The following is a 27,772-nucleotide window of genomic DNA, read 5'->3' on the forward strand; positions in this document are numbered from 1 at the left end:
TGCATTGTAAAAGTTGTGTTGTAAAGGTTGTTTCCCGTGGCTGCTGCCTGATGAACTTGCAGTGACGCGGTAATGAATACAGCGGCGCGACCAGGCGGGCAACTAGAGCCAAATTTCGGGGGGGGGGGGGCTGAAAAAGATTTGGGAGGGGCTAATTCTTCCAGCCATAACCAGAGTGGCTGTAAGTAGGGGTGAAAACATAATAAAAGCCTCATTTACAAGTAAATGGCCTTTAACAGACGTGTGAAGTACTCGGGTGCGGCTGCAATTAGACATCGCCAGCCCGCGAAGCCGGGCTGACACACATGAGGGGGGGGGGAAGCCCCGTGAGCCCAATGGGTGTTGCGCGCCTGGGCGCGACCGTCCCGAATCCGATCCAGCTGGGCTCACTGTGGCTGACAAGTAACACCCAGACTCACACTGCTGCGCCGGAGTGGTGCCAGGGCCAGGAAGCGATGCGGCACACCCTGCACAGCGCTTTGCCTCACCAGTGTTCCTTCAACTTGCCTTAGAATCCTCAGATAGGAGTGCCAAAGTTACTCACGGCAAGATGCAGCCTATCAGATCAGTCCCATCACATTGCCCTTATTAGAATCAGCAATCCCCACTGTGAGCATGCTTAGTGTAACAAAGGTAACTCGATCCCCCAAATCAGATTTAGATTCTTGAATTCCAACAGACTCTCTTTCTGTCAACTTTCTCTAGCTTTTCTCCTATGACCATTCTAAATTTATCAAACCCTGATTCACCCAATGAATGGGGCATAGCTGCCAAGGTTTAATATTGCTATGTGTGACGTTTTCATGTCAGTGTAATTATAAGTCAGACACTGCAGGAGTTTGCAGCAGTTTTAAGAACTTATTAGAGTTTCTCGTTGCTCAAATACATGTAGTTTCTGATAAATATGTGTTTCCCTTGTGTTTATTGCTTGATTTTTGCTCGCAAGAAAGTGTCACTCATAGTCGTTGAAATGTCGCTCATAATTAATTACACTGAAATTATGAAAATGTCACACATAGGAATCTGACACCTTGGCAGCTATGTTACGAGCTGTTGGGAGGCCTACACGCAGGCCTCAATGATCACACTGGACTCTCAAGATATCGTGGGGACGCACTCTATCTACCTCAAGCGGTAGAAGCACCTTTATTTAAACCCTCAGACAGAGCCTGGCCCTCGGGATGTGTGCATGCTAGAATGTATGGTAGCGGCCGTGTGGCTCTCTACAAGAAGCAGGTAAATTATACAGGGCATATTCATGTTTTTAAGTCAGGGGTAAACTAAGTGCAAGTACATGTCATTGTCTGATTAATAAAAATTATCACCAAATGACATTTTACAGTACATGCAACATTTTCGCATAAAGTATTCTTATATGCACCATACACATAAAAATTCACCCAAGTTAAAAATATATTTGCATTTATCCGTACCGTTTGGTCCACAGTGCCAAATGCTTATAACAAAGGCTATACTGCAATTCGAATAAAACCTATGTGCGTAAAAATACATCAAAGTTGAACATAAGATTACATGCATCTTTCTCGCAGAAAACCATACAGGGAAATTAAGTGGTTTACCCAGAGACACAGGATGTTGAGCCGACGCCGAGATTTGAAACTGGTTTCCTCGTTTCAAAGCCGGGAGCTCTGACCTTAGTGCTGCTTCCTGTCCCCCAAGTATTCTTCCGCTGTGGATTGTTTTAGATGCAGATCAATCAATGCACTTTTTTCACACTGTAGATGTTTTGGCAATTAAGTACTTGCTCTTATTATAAAGAACCAATTTTGCAAATCTGACGCCGTACGTTTGCAGAACAAAGAAAGTGATATTTGAATGTAATGGAAGCCGTCAGATTTAATACATCTTTTCAGAATAACAGCGGTCACCGAAGTCTCCCGCTGTAAAACCATCGCTTCAAACATGTTTCAAGCTGCAATATTTGGCAAAGGCACAGTTGCTGATTTCAACACAATGCGTTCTAACGTAAGTATTCCATCATTAATTATAAGAAGGGTGAAGAAAAGGAATAGTTTTTCAAATTTAGTGACGTTGTTTCTCATAAAAAGATATTTGTCCCCATAATGCCTGATGGCAAATGCAAACGTGTTTAGAAATAAACGATCCCGTCTATCATTCTTCAAAGTCCGCCGAAGCACCGTTTAAAAATTGTTCAAGTTATTGTCTGGGGCTCTCGCAGACTGTGCACCTTTTTTCTGTGATGCTCGAATTAGCTTCCATTTAGTTCCCTGTCAAACACTGCCATCTAGTGCCTAGGAAGAGGTAATTAAATTCTACTCTACTAAACAGTCTAGTAACTCTAGTTTAAACCCCCAAAAACGTAAATCAGATTTTGAGTTAACACAATAGAAACCAGAAATACTACCGTGGGTTTTGAAAGCCTAAGAAGTGTGCACGTCCGACAATTATATGTTTTTGGCGGATTCTCCCACCATGCGACGTTTTACGTTGCATCCACATGGTGACTAGAGTACACATTAAGGAATCCCCTTTAGCTCATTACTAGGTGCGTAATCTATACTTTGTATGATCTGTTATGATAGGAGCCCTCGCAGAAGATGCACGACTTTTACGTAAACTAATTTAATTGCCTATCGGAGACTTTTTTGTCATGGTCTTAAAGAATTCCAAATGAACTGAAATTCTGCACAACAAAACAAGTTGAAGCAAAACGTCGACACCAGAGCGACCAGCTGCTTTTTTGTTAAGTTTGTGCTATCGAATACCACTCGTACATATATCATTCATTGTTTTCTTAATATATTTGAGGTTTCAATGTTTGTGAAGGACCAATGCCAAAAAGGTTGACATAGTAATTTGACTTGAAAAAAAATCTCTCGACCTACTTAGTAATTACTATTTTGGGCAAAAGTCATGTGAGACAGGTCCTGGGCTAACTTCACATCCATATAGAACATATTTTATTATCCAAAATGCAGTTTTGCTGGGGTCCTGGCACTTGTTTGTTTTGGACAGCATCTCATTGGACCACCAAATTATCTTTGGATGAGGCTTGTTGGCCCTTATTTCTACACTGTCGGCAAATTACATCGTAGCCAATAACACCTTGCTTACATTGTTCATATATGTTGCTGCCAATGTTTTGGCAGTATCAGAAACCGAAGTTGGAGGAGGAATGTAGGAAAGAAAGGATGCCTAACTTGAATTCCAATATGCCTTTGACTGCCCAGGACTGATTTAAAACAGGACTCCCCTTCCGTTATGCTCGAGGAAGTTAGTCCAGGGATTACTTTAAAGAACATTTAATTACATTTTACTGGAAGTGCTTCTTTACACACTAATGATCAGCATACAATTCTCAGATCTGGAAAAAAGAAAGCAAACATGATTAAGCAACTGAGGTTCAGGTTTACACTGAAGTCGTGCAATCGCGTAACACAGGGCAGCAAGTAAAGTTGCTGCTCTCTTTTGTGTGAACAAGAGCAGAACAGCACAATATCTACTAAAATGTGGTGCTGTTCTCCTCTCACCCGGCGCTGGTTTCATTTTGGAAGCCATGTGCCAACACAGACACCTTTACGCCATCGCACAAGGATTTCTGTGTTGTTTGAAACATGGATAGATAATCTCTTTATTCGGTTAAATAAATAACCATAAAAAGTATAGAACACATAAAACATACAAATCCATTCACATATAGTTAAAGCGTAAATAGTAAAGCAAATAAAATTGCTACATCTTCAATTAACTGGATCCAGTGTACTGTACAAATGATGTGTGAAGCAGTTTTTGTGCTGCAGGGTGTCCCTTCCAGTACAATAACTATGCATTAAGGATGTTCCCACTTTGTATGTATGGTGTACGGAGCAGGACACATGCAAAGTACGAAAAATAAGGAGAAATGAAAACATTTTCCCTCGTTATCCCTGCATCGAGGAGAGGCCGGATTTTGGCACAAATCCATGTACACAATTCTTTGTAGATGACAATTTACGTCAAAACTCAAGGCTGGTTGCATGGGAACGTGCATGCACCACCCATTGTATGTCCCCTTAAAGCAAAGTAATGAAAGGCAGCGCATTGCACAGCTTTGCATTACTTTGGGTTAAAAGCAAATGCAAATTGTGATTTACGTTGCACACTTTGGATCAGGTTTGAATTAGGACAGTAATGCAAACCGGATACAAAATGATTGTCAATCTGGGCTTAAAAGGATCACAGCCTTAGCGTGTCAAAAGAGCGTGATCGCAAGGAAGGGCCTGGCGGACAGGCCAACTTCTGTTGATGTTAGCTAGTGGCCTATCTGCAATCTGCACAGAGATGCCAGGTGGGCAATGTCGGAATACCCATCCTGTTTACAGTGGGCCTTCACTGTTATTTCCTGTTTGCAACTGACATGCAAGGTTCAGGGATTGCTAGCATGGACAAACCACATCTTTGTGGGTTTGTTTCTCAAAAACAATGCCAAGTGGACTTCTATAAATTGACAGCCCTTCTAGCATTACATTTTTAGGTCGAGCCTGCAGAAATTGTGCATGCGCTGTCACTGAGCAACAATCTATTCACCACTCCACTCCACTGCAATTTATCCCAGTCTACCCCTCTCTACCCCCACTCTAATCGATCCCAATCTATCCTAATCCACCCCACTCTAAGCCAATCCAATCTACCCCACTCCACTCCACTCTACTCCAATCCAATCTACTCTACCTCATTCCTCTACCCCTATCGACCTCACTACACTCTACTGCTCTCCATTCTACCCCAGTCTACCCTGCTCCAATCTACCACAATCTACCCCATCCTAATCTACCAACACCACCTCAATATACCCCGCTCCAACCTACCACACTCCACTCCAATTTACCCCACTCCAAGCAACCCCACACCAATCTACTCAACTCCACCACAATATTCCACACTACTCAAATGTACCCAACCCCAATCTACCACACTCTACCCCACTCCAATTTATCAAATCTACCCACTCCTCTCTACCCCAATCTGCCTCACCCAACCTACCACAGTCTATCCCAGTTTGCCCCAATCTAGCCCACCCCAATCTGCCCCACTCTATTCCAATCTACCCACTCTGCCCATTCCGCTCTTCCCCAATCCACTAAACTCCAGTTTACCCCAATTTACCCCACTCCACTCTACCCCAATCTGCCCCACCCAACCTTCCCGACTCTATCACAACCTAACCCAATCCAACCCACACTACCCATTCCACTCTACCCTAATCTACTCCACTCCACTCTTCTCCAAGATATCCCACTCCACTTTTCCCCAATCTACCCCACTCCAATCTACCCCAACACACCCCATTTCAATCTACTCTAATTTACCCCACTTCAGTTTACCTCACTCCACTCTAATATCTTCAATCTATCCTATTCTACCCCAATCTACCCCCCTCTCGAGCAACTTTACCTTATTCCACTCTAACCTCATCTACCAAAGTTTACCTGACCCCATTCTACCCCACTAAAAGCTACCCCATTTTACCCTGCTCCACTCTACCCCACCCTACTCCACTCCACTGTACCCCAATCTACTCAACTCCACTCTACCCTAATCTACCCCACTCTATTTTACCCCAAACTACACCACTCCAATCTACCATAGTCCACTGCACTCTACCCCAAAAGACCCGACTCCATTCTACCCCACTCTACGCAACTCCAATCTACCACACTTAACACTAATCTACCCCAATATAGCCTTCTCTACCTCACTTCACTCTACCCGAATCCATCCCACTCCACTCTACCTCAATCTACACAAGCCTACCACTTCCCAATGTACCCCAATCTACCACACTCTACCCCACTCCAATCTATCCCACTCTATTCCACTCCACTCTACCCTATTCCATTTTACCCCATTCCTCTCTACCCCAGCGTACCCCACTTTACTCTACCCCAATCTACCCACTCCATTCTACTAAACTCCACTATAACTTACCCCACTTGTCTACCCCACTCTAATCCATTCTACTCCTCTCTACCCCAACCCAATCTACCCCCTCCACCCTAACCCAATCTACCCTATCAAATCTACCCTAATCTACCTCACTCTATCCAAATCTACTCCACTCCAATTTACCCCCCTCTATCCCATTTCACTCAAACCCAATCTGGCCTACCCAACCTACCCCAATCTATCGTAATCTACCCAAATCAACTCCACTCTACACCCCTCCACTGACTCCACTCTACCCCAGTCTATTCTGCTCCAATCTACCCCATTCCAATCTACCCCACTCCAATCCCCAATCCATACTACCCCACTCCTCTACAATCTACCCACTCCAATCTACCACACTCTACTTCAATGTGCCCCACTCCAATCCACCTCACTCTACCCTGCCACACTCTACCCCAATCTACCCCACCCCAAACTACCACACTCTACCCTAACCCAATCTGCTCCACCCAACCTACCCCAATCTATCGAAAATTACCACAATCCACTCCACTCCAATCTACCCCACTCCAATCTGCCCCACTCTAGCTAGTCCATTCTACCCTAATCTAATCCAATGTATCCCAATCCACCTCACTCTGCCACCCAACTAACCCCAATCTATCCCAATCTACCAAAATCTACCCCACTCCACCCCACACCACTCTGCCTCAATATACCCCACTCTACTCTTCCCCATCTCCTCACCCCACTCTACCTCAATCTACTGCACTCCAATCTACCCCAATCTAATCCATTCCAATCTTCTCCAATCTACTCCTCTCCAATCTACCCCACTCCACTCCAATCTCCCCACTTTAATCTGCCCCATTCTAGCCCAATTTACTCCACCCCAATCTACCAACTCTACCCTACTCCACTCAAACCCTAATCTACCCCAATCTACCCCATCCCAATCTAACCTATTCTACCCTTTTCCACTCGACCCCACTCCACTCTACCCCAATCTACCCCACTCCAAATTACCCCAAACTACACCACTCCAATCTACCTCAGTACGCTCCATTCTTCCCCAAGCCACTCACTCCATTTTACCCCACTCTACCTCAATCTACCCTACTCCAGTCTATGCCAATATTATAGCCCACTCTACTCCCAATCTACTCCACTCCAATTTACCCCACTCTATCTCATTCTACTCAAACCAATTTGGCCCACCCAACCTACCCCAATCTATTGTAATCTACCCCAATCAACCGCACTGTACACCACTCCACCAACTCCACTCTACCCCAGTCTATTCTGCTCCAATCTACCCCATTCCAATTTACCCCACTCCAATCCGCAATCCACACTACTCCACTCTACTACAATATACCCACTCCAATCTGCCACACTCTACTTCAATCTACCCCACTCCAATCCACCCCACTCTACCCCAATCCACCCCACCCCAAACAACCACACTCTACTCCACTCTACTCTACCCCAATCTGCCCCACCCAATCTATTGAAAATTACCTCAATCCACTCCACTCCAATCTGCCACACTCTAACCAGTCAATTCTACCCTAATCTACTCCAATGTATCCCAATCCACCCCACTCCACTCTACCCCAATATGTGCCACCCAACCTACCCCAATCTATCCCAATCTACCACAATCTAACCCACTCTACCCCACTCCACCCCACACTACTCTGCCTCAATCTACCCCACACTACTCTTCCCCATCCCACTCACTCCACTTTACCTCAATCTACTGCACTCCAATCTACCCCAATCTTCTCCATTCCAATCTTCTCCAATATACTCCTCTTCAATCTACCTCACTCCACTCAAATCTCCCCACTGCAATCTACCCCATTCTTCCCCAATCTACTCCACCCCAATCTACCAACTCTACCCTACTCCACTTTACCCTAATCTACCCGATCTACCCCACCCCAATCTAAACCATTCTGCCCTGTTCCACTCTACCCCACTCCACTCTACCCCAATCTTCCCCACTCCAAATTACCCCAAAGTACACCACTCCAGTCTACCTCAGTATGCTCCATTCTTCCCCAAGCTACCCCACTCCATTCTACCCCACTCCAGTCTATCCCAATATAGCCCACTCTACTTTAGTCTACCACACTCCACTCTACCTGAATCTATGGCACTCCACTTTACTCCAATCTACCCCATCCCAATCCACCGCAATCTACCCCACTCTACCCCACTCTGCCCACTTAAGTCTACCCCAATCCATCCCAGTCCAATCTAACACACTCCACTCTACTTCAGCCTATCCCACTCTACTCCAACCTACCCCAATCTATCCCACGCCACCCTACCCAAATCTCCCCAACTCCACTCTACTCCAATCTACCTCACTCAACTCTACCTCAATCTAGCGCACTCTAATCCACCCTAATCTAATCCTTTCAAATCTACTCTGAACTACCGCATTTCAGTCTACCCCACTCCAATCTACTCCATTCTACCTCAATCTACCCCACTCCAATCTACCCACTCTGCCCTACTCCACTCTATTCTAATCTACCCCAATTTACCCCTCTCTACCCTGTTCCACTCTACCCCACGCCACTCTACCCCAATCTATCACATTCCAATTTACCTCAAACGACACCACTACAATCTACCACAGTCCACTCCACTCTTCCCCAAACTACCCCACTCCATTCTACCCCACTCTACCTGAATCTACCCTACTCCAGTCTTTCCCAATACAGCCCACTCTACTCCAGTCTAACCCACTCCACTCTACCTGAATCTATCCCACTCCACTCTACCCAATCTATGCCAATCTATCCCATCCCAATCCACTCCAATCTACCCCACTCTATCCCACTCGACCCACTTCAATCTACCCCACTCCTCTGCCCAAATCGACCACACTCTATTCTACCCAATCAATTCCACTCCAATCTATCCCACTCCACTAGAACCTACCCCACTCTACCCAACTATACTCTAATCTACCTCACTCTACCCCAATCTACTCCACCCCAGTGCACCCTAACACAGTCTACCCCAAGTCGACCCTAATCTACCTGATTCTACTTCACACCAATCTACCCCACTCTACTCCAATCTACTCCACTCAAATTTACACTTCTCTCTACCCCAATCTGCACTACCCAGCCTACCCCAATCTATCCTAATCAATCCCAATCTACCCCACTCTACACCACTCCACCCGACTCCACTCTACCCCAATCTACCCCACTCCACATTACCCCAATCTACCCCACTTCATCTACGCCACTCTGCTTCAATCTTCCCCAATCTACCCACACCAATCTACCCCACTTTACCCAATCTACCCCACTCCAATCGACCCACTCTATCACACACCACTCTACCCCAATCAACCCCATCCCAATCTACCCCCACTCTACCCCAAACTACCCCACTCCAATCTACCCCAATCTATACCGCTGTACCATGCTCCATTCTACCCCTATCTTACCAACCTCAATCTACCCAACTCTAACACCACTCTACCCAAATCTACCCCACTCCACTCTACCCTAATCTATTCATTTATTTTACAGATTTGTAAAGCGCATGGCTGCCCGTAAGCGTCCCAGCGCTAGTGACACGAAACCAGATGCAGAGGGAGCATTACGGGAACACCTTGTCACCATGTTTAAAAAACATTTTTAGACTGCATTCATTGATACGTTGAAGGATTAAATTAAATAGTATGAATATCTCTTTTCCATTTCAGATACAGCCCCTGAGGAAGGGCCAAGGGGCCCGAAATGCATAGGGCATTAAGAAAAGCATGAAATGTATATGTGCGATAACAAATTAAAAATTGTAATTCAATGACATTTCCAATTGAATGTGATGTTTAATTCTAAGTTTGGAAAATGAAAAAAGTAAAAAACTGATGATCTAATTGTTTAACGTCTGTGTACATGAAATTAATGATACAATGTTAAAGACTTATTATTGTTGTAAGTCAAGAAATTAACTAGTAGCTCTCCAGCAGGAAGTGCAACAGTGCGCATAAGGTCAAGTGGTTTCACTTGAGGTTGTTTTGTTTAGCATTACGGGAACAGCCATGTCTTGAGTGTCCTGCGGAATGAGAGTAGAGTGGGCTGGGCTCTGATGCCTGGGGGCAACGCGTTCCACAGCTTGGAAGCATTGTATGCAAAAAGTCAACCACCAGAGCGGGCTTTCTTGATTCTGGGTACAAATGCCAAGTTGCAGTTTGAGGATCGTAGCGTTCTCTTGGTGGTATAGGGGGTGATGAGGTTTTGTAAGATTGGTGGAGCCTTACCATGCAAGATTTTATATGTCGTGCAAAGTGCCTTAAATTGTATTCTCTCCTGAATGGGCAGCCAATGCAAAGCATTCAGGGCTGGTTTGGCTGAGCAGCGACGATGGGTTCCTGTGAGAAGGCAGGCGGCAGCATTTTGTACTGTCTGAAGTTTTGATAGTACTTTTTTAGGGGCCCCCAGATAGAGGGCATTGCCGTAGTCTAGGCGTGACAACACAAGGCCGTGGATCAAGAGTTGTTGTGATTGTGTTGGAAGTAAGGGCAGAATTTTTCAAGCTGTCCGTAAGAGGCCGTGACACACACCAGCCGTTTTTCTTGCTTGGGTGGAAAAATTGAGGCCCTCATCCAGCCATATTCCTAGGCTCTTGATTTCTTGTTTCGGATTAGGTGGTGTACCCATACAGGGCGGCCAGAGTGATTTAGGTTGGTAGAGCGATTGATTGCCTAGGATCATTATCACTGTCTTGTCATTATTCAGTTTGAGATGTGAGATGTTCATCCATTTAGTTATGTCGCTAAGACAGTTTCGAAGGTTGGTGAGGGATTGGTCTTGCTGACTTAAAGAGACTACCAATTGGGTATCGTCAGCGTAGGTTAAAAGCTTGATCCCAAAAGGGGTGACGATCTTTTCAAGGGGGGACATGTAAACATTAAAAAGGGTCGGACTCAGGGACGAACCCTGAGGGACCCCACAGCTGATGGCAGTGGGCCTAGAAGTGAAATTACCATCTGCTACCTGGAATGATCTATCGTTAAGGAAGGATTCCAGCCAGGACAGGGCCGTTGGTTTTGCTGAAGACAAAGTTGCTATATGGTAAGAGGATAATATTGGTTTGGAGGAGGCAGCGAGACACCAGATGCTTCTCGCATCATCAATACAAGGGACTGTCAATCCCTGTGCCCGAGATGGGTCGGGGTCAGGGGCTAGGGGGGTGGGTGGGGGGGTCACTTGGGTGGATGGGGGGTGCAAGCAAAGTCAGGAAAATATTGATATATTGACTAACAGATTTTCAAGTGAAGATTTTTGGGTTTTTTCTAAGAAAAAAGGCAGGAATATGTTTAAGATGTGGTATATAAATAGCAAACGTACTCTATTCTATTCTAGAAATGTGTCAATAATATGGATGTATCAAGTTGAAGGAATGTGGGGAATGTATAAAAATTGAAGATGGGAAAATTTCAAATTTGTTCTTGGAACATTTGTGGTATTAATAATAGGAAAAAAAGGGGGATTTGTAACCAAATTATACAGGGCATGAAAATAGATATATTGTGTCTTCAAGAGACACATCTCACGTGGAATGACAGACATTTGTTTAAAGATCTGGGTTTTGGGTTACAGCTGCTTGGATGTACCAGACAAGGTACTACCACAAAGGGTGTGGCAATCCTTATGAGAAGGGGATTGGGATGCCTCAAACGTACCAAGGCCGATCACTATGGCAGATGGGTGATTGCTGAGCTTCAAATAGATGCTAAATTGTGGACTATCTGCTCAGTTTATGCTCCAAACTCAGATGACCCTGAGATTTTGAATTTTTTAAGTCTAGAACTAGCTGATTGGCCACCATCTGTAATATTTTGTGGAGACTTCAACATTCATTTGGACGGTGGGATAGATATATCTGGTAATTCTGTATACCCTGGCTTAAAAAGGAAAACATATAAAGCAGTAAAAGGCTTAGTAAGGGAATATAGATTGAGAGATGTGGCTTATGAAAAAAATCCTCTTTCCCCTGGCTTTACCTTTTTTTCTGCTCCCCATCAGACGTTTGTACGATTAGATTATTTTTTTGTGAACTCTGAGATTATCAATAATGCTACATTTGAAATTTTTCTGTGTATAATATCTGATTATAACCCAATACTAATAGAGATAGTGACTGAGAGTAGATCTGCTCTAATTTCAAGGTCCTGGTCATTTGATCGGAAATTATTGGCAGACACGGTATATATAGAAATGATGAGAAAATGGATTAAGGAGTTTTTTTTACTTTAATAGAAGTAGTGCATCGATCCAAAATGTCTGGGATGCTTTTAAAGCGGGGATACGTGGTGAGACACTTTCTTATACAATTAGGAAACAACAAAGTATTAGAAAAAAAATGGATAAAAATTTCAACTTAGTACGAGAATGGGAGGAAAAATTAGTTATAGCCATCAATACATCACAAGATACTGTGCAAATCAAAACTACACTGGATATACACAAGGCAAGGGTATATGAAACATTTGCGACTAAATTGGCGGAACAGCTTGCGACATTCAGATCGCAGATTTATGAAATGGGAGAAAATTCTGGAAAGATTCTGGCAAAAAGAACTAGAGAGAAAGAAACTCTAAATACTGTCAGTGCGATACAAGATGAGGCAGGCCAGATTCATAATCACCCAGACCAAATACTTGCCGCATTCTGGCAATTCTATTGCCAGTTGTATAAATGTGATATTATGGTATACTCTTCTGATATGATTTTAAATTTTGTTGGTGGAAACAATATTTCGAAATTGACTGATTCTCAGGCAAACTCCCTGGATGCTGACATCACATGGGAAGAAATTGAAGTAGCTTTACTTTCGTTGACCACAGGGAAGGCTATGGGGCCTGACGGAATCCCTCTTGAGTTTTTTAGGACCTTTAGCAATGTCTTGAAGGAAGATTTATTGACTATATTTCAAGAAGCAAAAAGAGGGTTTCCTCCAGCGTCATGGAGTCAATCCACATTAATGGCATTTCTTAAAAAGGATAAGCCTTCCCTTAATCCGGCTTCATGTAGACCGATGTCATTGATAAATGCCGATAGTAAAGTCTTTTCGAAAATATTAGCCACTCGTATATCAGCAGTGATATCCTCAATTCTTTCACGGTGGCAACATGGGTTTATTCCTAACAGGGACACTGCGGACCATGTTCGAAGAGTTATTGCTATGATGGACTGGGCGCAGGCTACCAATACACCCAAAGGAATCACCCTGTTGGATGCCGAGAAGGCATTCGACAGGGTGGCATGGCCTTATCTTTGGGATATTTTGGCTTTGAAAGGTTTTGGACCAAGAATGATAATGGCGCTGAAATCCCTCTATCATTGCCCCACATCTTGTGTCAAATTCGGACCTTGTAAATCTAGCCCGTTTTCTATTTTTCGAGGTACTCAACAGGAGTGCCCGTCATCTCCACTGCTTTTCGCTATTTATATTGACATTTATCTTAATCAGCTAAATCGGGCAGAAGAAATAATACCGGTGGAGGTGGCAGATACTTCTTATAGGGCATTGGCGTATGCTGACGTTGTGGTGGTGATCACCACAGATATTATAAGGGCAATGCCAAAGATTGAAGAGATTGCGACTCACTTTGGTGCTTTCTCAGGATACAAGCTTAATCCTTTAAAAACTCAAACTCTATTTGTTGGTCAGAACCCACCGACACATCTTAATATAGTATCCACGGCAACATATTTGGGAATCAAGATTACAACTCCGATTTCTGATATTCCTAAACTTAACTTTATCCCCATTCTCAAAAAGGCAAATAATACCCTGGAACGTATTGACCATCTACATTTGTTCTTATATGGCAGAAATAATGTCTTAAAAATGTTAATAGTTCCCAGATTTTTGTATCTCTTTAGAACCATACCTCTTGAATTTCCAATAGAATTCTTTAAGCAACTTGAGAGAATGGCCGGGAGATTCCTATGAGGTTATAAACGTCATCGTAGATCTTACAAAAAACGGACTCTTCCAAAGGTTAGAGGGGGATGGAGTACACCACACTTTCTATTCTACTACCTAGCATCAGTACTGCAGTTTATTAACCCTTTAATTATAGGTATCAAAGCTCCAATCCATGAACAGCACTCTCCATCTATATATGAAATTCCTTTAGGGGTAGAGGCTCGTGGTTGCTTGTTAAAAAATATAGAACCGAGTTACTACAAGAAAACCAAATTTAAGATCGTAACAGCAGCATATCGGGCCTGGAAAATTATTAAGCGACATGTTGGGATACTCCTTTGACATCTAACCATATTTTTTCTGGTATTTTTAGGGACTATATTATGACAAAATGGAGTAACCAAGGAATTAATTGCATTGGTGACCTATGGCAGAATGATGAAATGATTTCCTTTCAGACCCTTCAAGCCAAGTTTAATATTTCAACTTTAGACTATTTCAAATATTTTCAATTACATAGTTACTTTGAAACCTTATCACCTGACGAATGCTCAAAGCTTCAAAAGATCGATTCTTTATACAAAAGAAAGATTGTTTTTTTTTATAATCTGTTGATTTCGCTATAATCAGATGACTTAACATCAGTACAAGAGCGATGGGCGACGAAGTTGGGGGTGACTGATGTGCTGATTGAAGAGTCTATCTTGATGGCTAACTCCATCCTTTTGACGGGTAGATCCCGTGATCAGCACTATATGGTCCTCTTCGATTTATATTATACCCCCGAAAAAAATTCCAAATGGGGAGCATCATCAGGCACAGTTTGCAATAGATGTTTGTTGGATGCTGCGGATGCAATCCACATGTTTTTTCTCTGCCCACAGCTATCACTTGTACTCTCTGAAATTCAAACTTTTTTGTCTTTAATACTTGGACGCTCTGTAATTCTGACGCCAAAGTTGGTATTAATAGGGGTATCTTCAGATAACATACCTGAAGAAAAGAAAAAGTTGATATTTATCTGTATGTCCGTTTTCCGTGCCTGTGTTACTCAAGAATAGAAAAGTTCAGACCCGCCACTATTTCATACTTGGAGCGCGCGGCTATTAGCTAAATACAATCTGGAGCATGCTATCTATACTACGAAAGGTCATGTAAAAAGACTTGTGGGGAGGAAGATATGGGCTCCATTGCAGCAATGGATTCAGGGAGAACAGGGGGAGTAGACGGTTTGTTTTTCCTTGGTTACTGCTTCAGTGTATCAGCTAAGTATTAGCTAAGTTTATCTCTATCTGGGTTTACCCGCTGAAGTATAATTTTTTATTTTCTTGCTTCTCTAATACTTTTGTGTACTAAACACTGTTTATATCTGACTTGCTTGCAATAAAACGTTGAAAATAAAAAAACAAAAACAAAGCAACACCAAAAGGAGGAATCAATACACCACAAAATATCCTAAAGCACTTGCCCAAATCCACATTTCACTCTTTTGAGTTCACTTTCACTCATTTCATTTACATGATTTACTCTCTGAAACACTAAAGCAAGGTAACAACTACCCACGCAAAATCATGTTTGGTTGAAAGTGAAGTCATTTTTACCACAAACTTCTCTATAATTTGGTTCTTCACCATTTAAAATTCTTTATCAACCATAAAATAACTACATTAGCTCTCACCAACCATTTCATATGACTCCAAACCAACAAAATTGTTACGCATCATACACACAACTCCCTTTCACTCTTGCTCATTTCTAAGTCAAGGATATGTATATATGAGCATCTGGTTCTGTCTTAAGCCCCAATCTTTAAATCATTCTCCCTCGTTTCATCTAGATTTCTACTAATTTTATCTCTTCTCATATTAAATTCTCCAATAAAATTCAGTTTGACACCACTCAACTTAGATTCTTCTCAATACTGTTATTAGTAGTGCTAATAGATTTATTAACTCCTAGATGATCTGCAAGAAAACCTAAGCTCTTCCACATCACTAATCTCGAGAAATTCTTGATCATGACCCACTGAGATAATGATGCTGCTTGTTAAAGCGGATACCAGACATTTCAATGTAATCATAAACACCAAAAACCAGTACATTTAGGATTTTTCCATCACAAACATTAACACTGACATTTATTGCAATTTAAAGTAAATAACATTTACATCACTTGTGAGAAAAGCTGAATATTAGATTGGGTGATTGTAAACCCTCACCAATAATAATGCAACTATTCCATGTCAGATCTAGTTAGCGCTCTTTAAATCAAACCTTAGCTCAGTTTGAGGTAGCTGTGTAGCTGTGGCACAGAGCAGGCTTAACTCAAAGGAAAACAAGTGTAATGCATTTATCAGTATGAAAATAGTCAATAAGTAAGAAACACAACACAATTCAATTCACACTCCAATTAAACAAAAATAGTATATCTTTTTAGCTTTAAATAGACACCAAAACGACATAAATCAGATGAAGGGTTCTGGAGTAATGACTTTAGCACAATTGTGATAAATCATTGTTTTTCACTCTTAGCAGTAGTGTAAAATCAATGTTTCAGGCTGGCTGTGATGGACGTCGGGCCAGATGTGGGTGCCAGGCTGGCCCTGGTACTGAATTTAACTTTGTATTTTCTCATCAGTGATGAGGTTGGCGGGGTCCTAAGCAGCTTGAGGCTGGAGTTGGGCTAGACATCTATGACTAGGTGAAGTCTAGCACTCCACTGAAGTCTTGGTTGATGGGGTTTGAGACTACAAACGAATAGTGGTAGTCTATGAGCCGCTGACTCTGACCCCAAATAACATTATCTTTTGCCTTTGGCTTGTAAGTTGCAGTTCTGTGAGAGGGAAAGTACCAACTAGTACCAACCCATGGTCCAGGACCTGAGAGGCACTTCAGGGTGGGAAGGACTCAATCTCACAGGTTACACCAGGGGAGTCCAGGGCAGGTCCAGTGACTACTGGTGAGCTGAGCATTTTGCAGGTGCAGACTTCTATTGTTTTAGAGTCTCTGTAGCTTAACAGGAGTCTAGCCAACCAGCCCTTGGAGTCCACTCATTGGTCCTTAGCACAAGTAGGAGCAGGTCCAGCCCTTGGGGTATCTTGCCACAAAGTTGACAGTAGGAGAGGCTCTTCTCTTCTGAAGTCCTGCCTTGGTTCAGTGGGTGAAGCAGGTGCAGTCTTCCATTGTGCAGCCTTACTCTTAGAGTTCCACAGGTTTACCAGGTGCAAACTTTCTTCTCTCCATTCCAATTCTACCAGTGTGCTGAGGCTGGAAGCCAGGGATGCCACCTTTATTAAAATTTTGAGTTTGTGAGTTGGAAGACTCCCTAGCTAATGGGGCCACAATTCCCACAGGGCAACCCTACCCCTTCTGACACGATTTCCCATGGGGCTGGCACTAAAACAATCTCTCTGCATCTCTCTGCCCAAATCCAAAATGATGGGACATTTCGTCCCTGGGTTAGAGCTATGGGCACACCCGTGAGGTGTGTCCAGTATAAGGAGCCACCCCTCCTAGAAAACCGGTTCTGCAATGGGTTTCAACTCTAGAGGAGATGCCAGCCTGTCTACTTGCACAGTGAGCAAGCTATTGTGTGACTCACATTTGCCTCTCAGAGGTGGATGCCCCTAGAAGGTTGGGCAATCTATGGTCACCACCCTGGTGCCATCCTGACAGGATGAGGTCACCTCTTCCCTCCAGCTGACCCTTTTTTCCCTTTCCTAGGAGTGTTTCAAACCTTTTAGCAGGATAGTAGCTGTCTGTTTTGGGTGACAACTGCTGCAGTCAATAAGCAATGGTAAACAGAATTTTGGAGAAACAAAGTGGGGACTTTCTAATGTCACCTTGTTATTAAAAGTTACTTTGAATCTGACTTCAGCATTAAGTCAGGTTTAATGTAATGATTAATTTGATAACTGGGAGTACTGTGTTTGGTGGTCCCAAATTGAAGTTAGTACTTATCACGTGGGCTGGTGTAACTCCATGTGAGCTAATGGGACCACCAGCCTTGCTACAGTGAAAATGGCAATTTTTATTTTTCAATGTCAGGACATGTCAAACATAAAATAAACATGTATTTTTATTATTTAGCACCCTGACTTATAGGCTACTAAAGTATTACCTAGGGGTGACTTTAAAATAACAAAAAGGAAGGTTGTGAGCTGCAGGGTTTATTGTGGGATGGAAGTTTAAAATCTGTCAGACTAGGTTGCTGTAGACCTAGAAACATGTGTTCACCTTGTCACTGTCGTGGTGGCACAATAAGTGCAGGAGTCCATTAGTTGCATTTAACTTACTAGCCCTGGGTATACTCTGTATCATGAACTATGGACTTATAGGTAAGTTAAAGATGCCATTCAGGGATTAGCCAATTGTTTATACATTTTGAGAGGTCAAAGCACAGGCACTGGTGCCTGGTTACCATGATCCAGTGCATGTCAGAGTTGACAAACCAGTTGCATCAGTCCAAACATTTGGGGGTTGATCATAGAGCAGAAGTATTGTATTACATCACTTACAAATACAGCACAGCATTGTTTTTAAATATACAATGCTATATTTTTTTAAGTGAATCAGTAAATGCAAAAATTATTCAGCAGAGTTATTTCCAAATGAATGTTAGAAGATTGGTGCCATCTAATCTGTCAATGTTTCATGCTGACAATCTGTCGTTGCTTTCACAATCAGAAAGCTGAGCAGCATACAGACGTTTTTAGGAATCAACAATGCTTTCATGGGGTTTTTTGGGGAAAAGCAAAGTTAGCCTTTAAAATCTATTTTTCGAACGGTAAATATTTTTTACATAAATCATAAAATAGTTGTGTTATTTAAAAATATTCTAATTAAATTATTTCCCATCCTTTGCCCCTGTATGACTTTAAAAACCCATTCTGAAACGGAATGTAATTCAAATAAAGATAAACTACAGTTTTAAAGTATTTTCTTTTCAAATTACATTTCTTCCCACCCTTTGCCGCTATATAACCTTTGCAACCTGAACCTAAAACTAACAAAATGCTCTAATTTTTAACTTAAAAAATAATCAATTCTAATTAAATTACTTACCACACTTTGCCTCATATCACTTTAAGAACTTTTCAATCGAATTAAGGGGTCGATTAGGATGGCGGACGGAAGAGCCACCGCGGCCCTGTAGTAGGCGGAAAAAGCCTTTTCCGTGTCCGCCTGCCGCGGATACTCCGTCCGCCATATCAGGATAGGAAAACGTGTCAAATTCCCGTCCGCGACGGGAAAGCACGCTCCGCCGCCGAACTACACACGAGAGCGTGGCGGACGGAACACATCCGGAGGCCACGCCGTACGGACTGACGTCGAAGACCGTCCTCCAAATCAAGATGGCGGAAAATACACATAAAACCGCAGCGGAAAAACAACCTGTCTGAACACGGCGGAATCCCCACTGCGAAGACAGGTGACATAGCAGAGATACCCACCGCAAGCTGACCAACACCATGGACCCAGCGCTACACGCTTTCCCGATGCTCTTCGCGATCCACCACGTCCTAGTCATGGCCCACCACGGACGACGACGCAGGTAAGGCACAAACCATTGGCTGTCTGCAGGGGAATACCAGTAAGGGACGTGACGTAGGGAGGGGGAGTGTCATGTTACCGAAACCACTGATGAGAAGCATATACAAATACACATTTGTAGTACGCAAGCAGGAATGACAACGACAGACCACGAGACCTGATAGACAACCTTTATTGTACAAAATAGGGGTAAAATCACAGTGTATGCGTGAGCATGGGCAAAGTGGGCACCACAGCAGCTACATCATTGGCAGTCAACGAGAGGGCAGAATGCAGTATCAGAGCATCAACAGGGCATTGTGCAGTACAGAGCAGCTACATCAGAGGCAGTCAACGAGAGGGCAGAATACAGTATCAGAGCATCAACAGGGCATTGTGCAGTACAGAGCAGGTACATCATTGGCAGTCAACGAGAGGGCAGAATGCAGTATCAGAGCATCAACAGGGCATTGTGCAGTACAGAACAGGTACATCAGAGGCAGTAAACGAGAGGGCAGAATGCAGTATCAGAGCATCAACAGGGCATTGTGCAGTACAGAGCAGCTACATCAGAGGCAGTCAACGAGAGGGCAGAATGCAGTATCAGAGCATCAACAGGGCATTGTGCAGTACAGAGCAGCTACATCAGAGGCAGTCAACGAGAGGGCAGAATGCAGTATCAGAGCATCAACAGGGCATTGTGCAGTACAGAGCAGCTACATCAGAGGCAGTCAACGAGAGGGCAGAATACAGTATCAGAGCATCAACAGGGCATTGTGCAGTACAGAGCAGGTACATCATTGGCAGTCAACGAGAGGGCAGAATGCAGTATCAGAGCATCAACAGGGCATTGTGCTGTACAGAGCAGGTACATCATTGGCAGCACATGAGAGGGCAGAATGCAGTATCAGAGCATCAACAGGGCATTGTGCTGTACAGAGCAGGTACATCATTGGCAGCACATGAGAGGGGCTAAGTGCATCAACAGTCCATTGCACAGAACAGGTCCATCACAGGCAGCACATGAGAGGGGCTAAGTGCATCAACAGTCCATTGCACAGAACAGGTCCAGAGGCAGCACATGAGAGGGGCTAAGTGCATCAACAGTCCATTGCACAGAACAGGTCCATCACAGGCAGCACATGAGAGGGGCTAAGTGCATCAACAGTCCATTGCACAGAACAGGTCCATCACAGGCAGCACATGAGAGGGGCTAAGTGCATCAACAGTCCATTGCACAGAACAGGTCCATCACAGGCAGCACATGAGAGGGGCTAAGTGCATCAACAGTCCATTGCACAGAACAGGTCCATCAGAGGCACACATGAGAGGGGCTAAGTGCATCAACAGTCCATTGCACTGAACAGGTCCATCAGAGGCAGCACATGAGAGGGGCTAAGTGCATCAACAGTCCATTGCACAGAACAGGTCCATCATTGGCAGCACATGAGAGGGGCAGAATGCAGTATCAGAGCATCAACAGGGCAATGTGCAGTACAGAACAGGTACATCAGAGGCAGTAAACGAGAGGGCAGAATGCAGTATCAGAGCATCAACAGGGCAATGTGCAGTACAGAACAGGTACATCAGAGGCAGTAAACGAGAGGGCAGAATGCAGTATCAGAGCATCAACAGGGCAATGTGCAGTACAGAACAGGTACATCAGAGGCAGTAAACGAGAGGGCAGAATGCAGTATCAGAGCATCAACAGGGCAATGTGCAGTACAGAACAGGTACATCAGAGGCAGCACAACTACGTGTCCCTACCAAACCGTCACAGGGACCACAAGAGTGCCACGCAGTTCTCAATGGACACACCATGTGAACTAACATTTGAGTGAAGTGTACAGCACCTCACATCACAGAATCAGGGGGACTGCGTGAACTACCTGCCTCGGACACACTGGCAGCACCAGCAACAGGAGTGTGAGACACAGACACAGCCCGAGTGACACACACATGGGCCACGGACCCAGACACACTGGCAGCACCAGCAACAGGAGTGTGAGATACAGCCACAGCCCGAGTGACACACACATGGGCCACGGACCCAGACACACTGGCAGCACCAGCAACAGGAGTGTGAGACACAGCCACAGCCCGAGTGACACACACATGGGCCACGGACCCAGACACACTGGCAGCACCAGCAACAGGAGTGTGAGACACAGCCACAGCCCGAGTGACACACACATGGGCCACGGACCCAGACACACTGGCAGCACCAGCAACAGGAGTGTGAGACACAGCCACAGATGTAGTCACTGACACGTGAGCCACTGACCCAGACAGACTGCCAGCACCAGAAACAGGAGTGTGCAACACAGCCACAGATCTCCTAACTGACACGTGAGCCATAGACCCACATACCCTGCCAGGATCTGCAACAGGAGAGGGCACAACTGACACTGTGCCACCATCTGATACACGAGAGTCAACTGCACCAGCGCCACTGGGACAACTGAAATGATGAGCCACAGGGCTGTATGGGCCAGGAGGCAGGGTGGGCCTGGGAGCTGGGGATAGCTCACCTAGAGCCAAATCGGGGTTGGCAGGTGTCAATGGTGTGTGTCTGCGTTTCTTAGGGTGGTGTGAGTGCACCCTGGACAGGACAGGACTGCCAAGTGGTGGGGACTCCAAAGAATCACCACCCAGCATAGGTGGCGCAACTGCTGCGGGGGATCTGGTTTCGGGGGACGTGCTGGAGCCTGCTTGTCGTTTGCTCTGTGCCTGCCGCCTGGACTCGGAATGATGTGTAATGGGGGATGCAACAACAGGGGACACCCTCCTCTGCTTCTGACTGGCCTGGATGGGAGTGGAGGTATGGGGGGACTCCGCCGCGGAGACATCAGTGTTACGTTTAGTAGAAAACATCAGCCTCAGTGCAGCCAGGGGTGAAGTATGCCTGTCCTTGATAGCGCCATTGTCCATGCCAGATGCCTTGTCCGTAGGATGTGCCTTATCCTTAGGTGGAGTGTTGTCTCTGGATGTAGCCTGTGCCCTGCTCGCCGCCCTGTTCCTGCCAGCAGACTTGTCGTCTGTGGTGCACCTGTCTCCAGCAGACACCTGCTGTCTGTGTGTGTCCCTGTCCTTGGGAGAGTCCCTTACCTCTGCTGTGGGCCTGCTCTTGGGAGTCTCCCTGCTCTTAGTAGGTGCCTTAGTCTTCTCACTGTCCTTGGGAGAGTCCCTTACCTCTGCTGTGGGCCTGCTCTTGGGAGTCTCCCTGCTCTTAGTAGGTGCCTTTGTCTTCTGACTGGCCTTGTCCAAGGAACAGTCCATGGACATGTGACTATCCCTTGCCTTGGGAGTACCTTTCGTGTTGAATGGCTGTGTAGCTCCGGAAGGCATGTCCCCCAACAACACTTGTGGATCCTGTGTGTGTACTCCAGTGCATCTGACGTCGTCTACGTGAACAGATTTAGCTGATCTAGGGGATGGGGTCTGTGCCCTGCGTGCCCTGACGTGCTGTCTGACGCTGCTTCTAGTGCAATAAGCTGTATTTGAGTCCTGCTCAGAATAATCACTACCCCCTGAGACATCCAGCGGTGTAGATGGTGAAACACAAGTAGCACCCTGTTCGTTCGACTGTACTATTGCAGACGACACACTGCTTGCCAATGACTGCACTGTCCTGTGTAGACCTGCAAGATCGCCATGCATCCCTTCCATGAATGCCACCACCTGCCCCAACTTCCTATCATGGTCCTGGAAAGCATTTGTCATATTGGTCTGCCCCACACACAGCTGTCTGAGCAGATCAACGGCCTCAGCACACAGTGCATTTTGGCTCACCGTGGCAGGGGCAGCGGTGCCTGCACCGAACGCCACTCTGCTCCCCCTACTCCTCCGGCCACGAACAGTACATGGTGCAGTTGGCGGAAGTGTGGGCCCTGTGTGCTGTCTTACGACAGAAGGTGGTGAGTGCCCACTCCCAGTCTGTGACAACAGTGCAGGCTCACCCAGAGTGTCCGACGAGGAGGACGATGGCGTCTCCACATGCGAGTCCTCAGGGACGGTCCTGTCCCCCTCTCCGGCGCTGGCCTCCTCCGTGTCAGTCTGCGTGTGTGCGAAGTCTGAGCCGGACTCATTTCCTCGGCTACTCTCCACCGTCTGTGGCTGAGTGTCCTCTGTCAAAGCTGAAATGCACAGAAAAGATGTGTGAGTCATGGGCACACTCACGTACAGAAGGAACAGGATAGCCAAATCACATAGCAGACAAAGGTTTAGGAGCCCTCATCCTGCACATGGCCCACCCCTACCAGTCATCCTCACATTTTCTGCCATGGGGCCATGGACCACTAGGGGATGTGCTTTTACACTCAACTACTAAGCAAGTGGCGTGTCAACATGGCGGACCTGGATGTCAAATGAGTACCGCCCAATGGGACCAAAAAGGCATCACAGGCATACATACGCAACACGGAACTCAATAGTGTGTCTGTGCACCAATACATGCATAGCACTCACAGGTTTCCTACACAGACAGTATGCTCACCGCTAGTTTGCTGTCGATCGGCACTCAGACGTTCGGCCAGTTCAGGATGCGTCACTGCAATGATACGTTGCATGAGAGGGGTCATGGAGCGTCGGGCCAGACGGGGCGTCCTTGGAATCAGGCCCAGTGTTACTTCCGCTACATTCTTGCTCAGCCTGGAAATGTCGTCCCAGCGTTTGTGGCAGTGTGTATGTCGTCTGTTGCACACCCCCAATGCCCGTACTTCCCTTGCTATGCTCCTCCACAGGTCCTTGCGAAGGTGCAGCTTGACCTACCATGATGGGAGACAAAAGGGTGTAAGTCAGTGGACAGGTGGCCTGTCACACACATAGGGGCAAGACGTTACTGTCAGCAGCCATGCACAATCAGGAACATATGTCTTGCCCACACTACACAGCTAAGATAGAAATAGGCCTGATCATTCGGCCCCCTCATGCACACCAACATGTCCCACACTGCACTTACCACCCGTCCCGGTGCGCCGTAGAGGCGTCCATAGTTGCGGAGTACACCGTCCACGAGGACATCAAGCTCCGCGGCGGTGAAGGGTCGAGACCGGATCTCTTTGCCTGACGACATGGCAAGATCACGGAGTATGGCACTAGAGCAGCAGTCGGTGGTCAGCTCAGCAGCAGCAGCAGGTCGAGGTGATGGTCACAGGCAGCAGTCGGTGGTCAGCTCAGCAGCAGCAGCAGGTCGAGGTGATGGTCACAGGCAGCAATGGTCCCCAGGGTAGAAAGTTTCATTTTGGCCAACACACATATATAGGGCCCTCAGCACGTGTCAGTGGCATACGTCGCCAGCAATTGGTCAGCCCTGGAAGCGTGATCGTGAAATGGCCCAATGACTGGCCCTGTTGTTGCGGTGCACAGCTTCCTCTACTTGCGATTGGCCGTATGCGGCCAGCGTCCCTCTTCCCATTGGCTGCATGTGCAGGGACCGTCACGGGCACACATCGGCAACCGCACGTGCAAGCCTCACGGAAGGAAGCTTCAGTTGCAACAATGTTGTATCACTGGCGCCTCCATGGCGGTGCACGTACACAGCGGGGGAGGTGCAGGCCTATACACCCTGTAGATGTACTCAATGGACATGCCAGTTCATGACCCCCCTTACAGTCACCTTGCATCATCCACCGTACACCGGCCGGAGCGGCCGGCCCATGAACAACCGCCGTGCCAGGCCCTGCCCAGGACCGCCGTGCCGGCCATGGCAACAACCGCCATTGCACGGCCCTTCCACTACCGCCGTGCCAGGCCCTGCCCAGGACCGCCGTGCCGGCCATGGCAACAACCGCCATTGCACGGCCCTTCCACTACCGCCGTGCCAGGCCCTGCCCAGGACCGCCGTGCCGGCCATGGCAACATCCGCCATTGCACGGCCCTTCCACTACCGCCGTGCCAGGCCCTGCCCAGGACCGCCGTGCCGGCCATGGCAACAACCGCCATTGCACGGCCCTTCCACTACCGCCGTTCCCTGGCGGTCCGTGCAATGGCGGTTGTTGCCATGGCCGGCACGGCGGTCCTGGGCAGGGCCTGGCACGGCGGTTGTTCATGGGCCGGCCGCTCCGGCCGGTGTACGGTGGATGATGCAAGGTGACTGTAAGGGGGGTCATGAACTGGCATGTCCATTGAGTACATCTACAGGGTGTATAGGCCTGCACCTCCCCCGCTGTGTACGTGCACCGCCATGGAGGCGCCAGTGATACAACATTGTTGCAAATCGACCATCCGTCCCGGAACCTTACACATGCACTTGCCGGTGTGTGGGCGTGACGGTCTGTGCACGTGCAGACAGTGTGAATGTCGAAGGCGGCCCGCGTATGCCCAGACGTAAACAGCGGATGCAGTGCACCGCCATGGCGTGATCAATGTTAGCATCTTAGCCGATGATGCACCTTGTACCATTGTCTGCAGCTGCCTGCTCACGGTTGTGTGCGTGATTGCGTGGCTACACATGTCATGCTCCATCCCATGTGTGTCCATACCATGGCCATCGGTGAGCCACAAGTGTCCATCACGTGTGCATGTCCACATCGGGTAGTACCCTACACAATTCAGTCGTACCTCACATGTACACAGTAGATCCCGTATGAATGGGCACCTGTGAATCAGTTGTGAGTGAGTGGTATGTGTCAGATGATGACTATGGTGGGGGTTCTGTTGTGTACTGTACATGTGTGTTGCCTATTGTGTCCCCATGCATGTGATGTCCGTATGCCCACCATTCCTGGTGTTGCCATTGGGGCATCATGATATGGGGGGGTGGGGGGGTGTTTAATTTAGTATGTGTGCATGTACTTGCATGTGTGCATGTGATGTTGGGCCTACACATGTGGGTCATGTCACATGTCTGGTTGGCAGTGATGTTGAGGTGAGACACTGTGCATTGCACATGTTGCTAAACATCATGTTGCTAGTGGATGCACATTGTAGCTACGTCGGTCCATGTTGTCCTGACAATCAGAGGAGTCACACATATGACAAGCATACACTGGATACTACATGTTGGTAGAGGGCGTTGACATGTGATTGAGGTGCACACACGTGCGTTGTATGTTAATTGACTTCCATTCCATCTACTCCCACACAGGAGGGCTCCAAATGTCCTTCGCCCATACACTGTGCTGGAGGATATGGTGGACGAGGAGGTGATCCGGAAATTCAGGCTGGATCGCCGTCGATTGTTGCAACTTGTGACCCTATTGTCTCCTCATCTGCAGCCGCGAAGAACCTATCCAGGTTCCATGACACCCACGCAAAAGGTGATGGCGGCACTCCATTTCTTCGCAACAGGCACATTCCAGTACACAGTTGGAGATGCCGGGGGAATGTCACAGGCCATGTTCAGCACGGTACTCCGGGATGTACTGACAGCCATGATGCTGTACAAGCATGACTATATACATTTCCCTCAGGCGGCGGACTTGCCAGCGGTCAAAGCTGGCTTCTATGCCCTGGGTCGTATACCACACGTTGTGGGTTCCATTGATGGCACGCATATCGCGATCATTGCACCACGGGCACGTGAGCAGGTGTATAGGAATCGGAAACACTTCCATTCCCTGAACGTGCAGGTGGTGTGCCAGGCCGACAACATCATCTCACATGTGTGTGCAAGATTCCCTGGCTCTGCACATGACGCCCACATCATGCGGAGCAGCATGGTCCCCCAACTGATGGCTAATCTTCGTCCAGCACAAGCGTGGCTTGTTGGTGAGTATGCTGTGGTGACAGGAGTGATATCTGTGTGGCATGGTGTGCCCCACAATGCAGGTTGTGATGTTTCTCTCTCTCTCTCTTCCACCAACACAGGCGACTCGGCTTACCCAAACAGGCCTTGGCTGCTCAGTCCCTTACGCAATCCCACTACACCAGGAGAAATGAGATACAATGATGCCCATGGTAGGACACGTCGAGTGGTAGAACGGACATTTGGCCTGCTCAAGTCAAGGTTTCGGTGCCTGGATAAGACTGGAGGGGCCCTGCCTTACTCACCAGGCAAAGTATGCAAGATCGTGATAGCGTGCTGCATGCTTCACAACCTGGCTGTGCGCTATAACATTGAACTGCTCTTGGACCCTGATGAACTGCAAGTTCCTCGCCCTCCCGACCCAGCCATGTCAACTGATGAGGATAGTGGTGAGGAGGAAGGTGTGGACCAGAGGCGCCAGATCATTGATCGCTACTTCCCTTGATTGTGAGTGTGCTCCTCTTGTGCTGCTTGGGTATGCCCTGTGAATGTGTGCTGGTGTTGTGGCATAGTGGTGTGCTTCATCTCTGTGTTCTGCTATGTGATGCATGCATGTGTGTGTGTGTGCTAAATTGTGGCCAATGCACGTCTCCATGATGTGTGTCGTCTC

At 46.5% G+C, this 27,772-nt stretch overlaps 1 protein-coding gene across 1 annotated transcript in view; it reads right to left on the reverse strand.

The window, feature by feature from the left end:
* The window catches only part of LOC144752488 (uncharacterized), a 31,515-nt gene extending 7,254 nt beyond the window's left edge, over positions 1–24,261 (reverse strand). The window contains exons 1-2 of the mRNA XM_078640402.1: positions 23,911–24,261; positions 22,608–23,551 (exon numbers count right to left, since the gene is read on the reverse strand). Of these exons, the coding sequence (XP_078496528.1) occupies positions 22,608–23,551; positions 23,911–23,995 (1,029 nt within the window). The 5' untranslated portion in view covers positions 23,996–24,261. The remainder of the gene's footprint in view (positions 1–22,607; positions 23,552–23,910) is intronic.
* Positions 24,262–27,772: the final 3,511 nt, after the last annotated feature.

This window comes from Lissotriton helveticus, chromosome 5_1 (assembly GCF_964261635.1).
Source record: "Lissotriton helveticus chromosome 5_1, aLisHel1.1, whole genome shotgun sequence".
Lineage (NCBI taxonomy): Eukaryota > Metazoa > Chordata > Amphibia > Caudata > Salamandridae > Lissotriton > Lissotriton helveticus.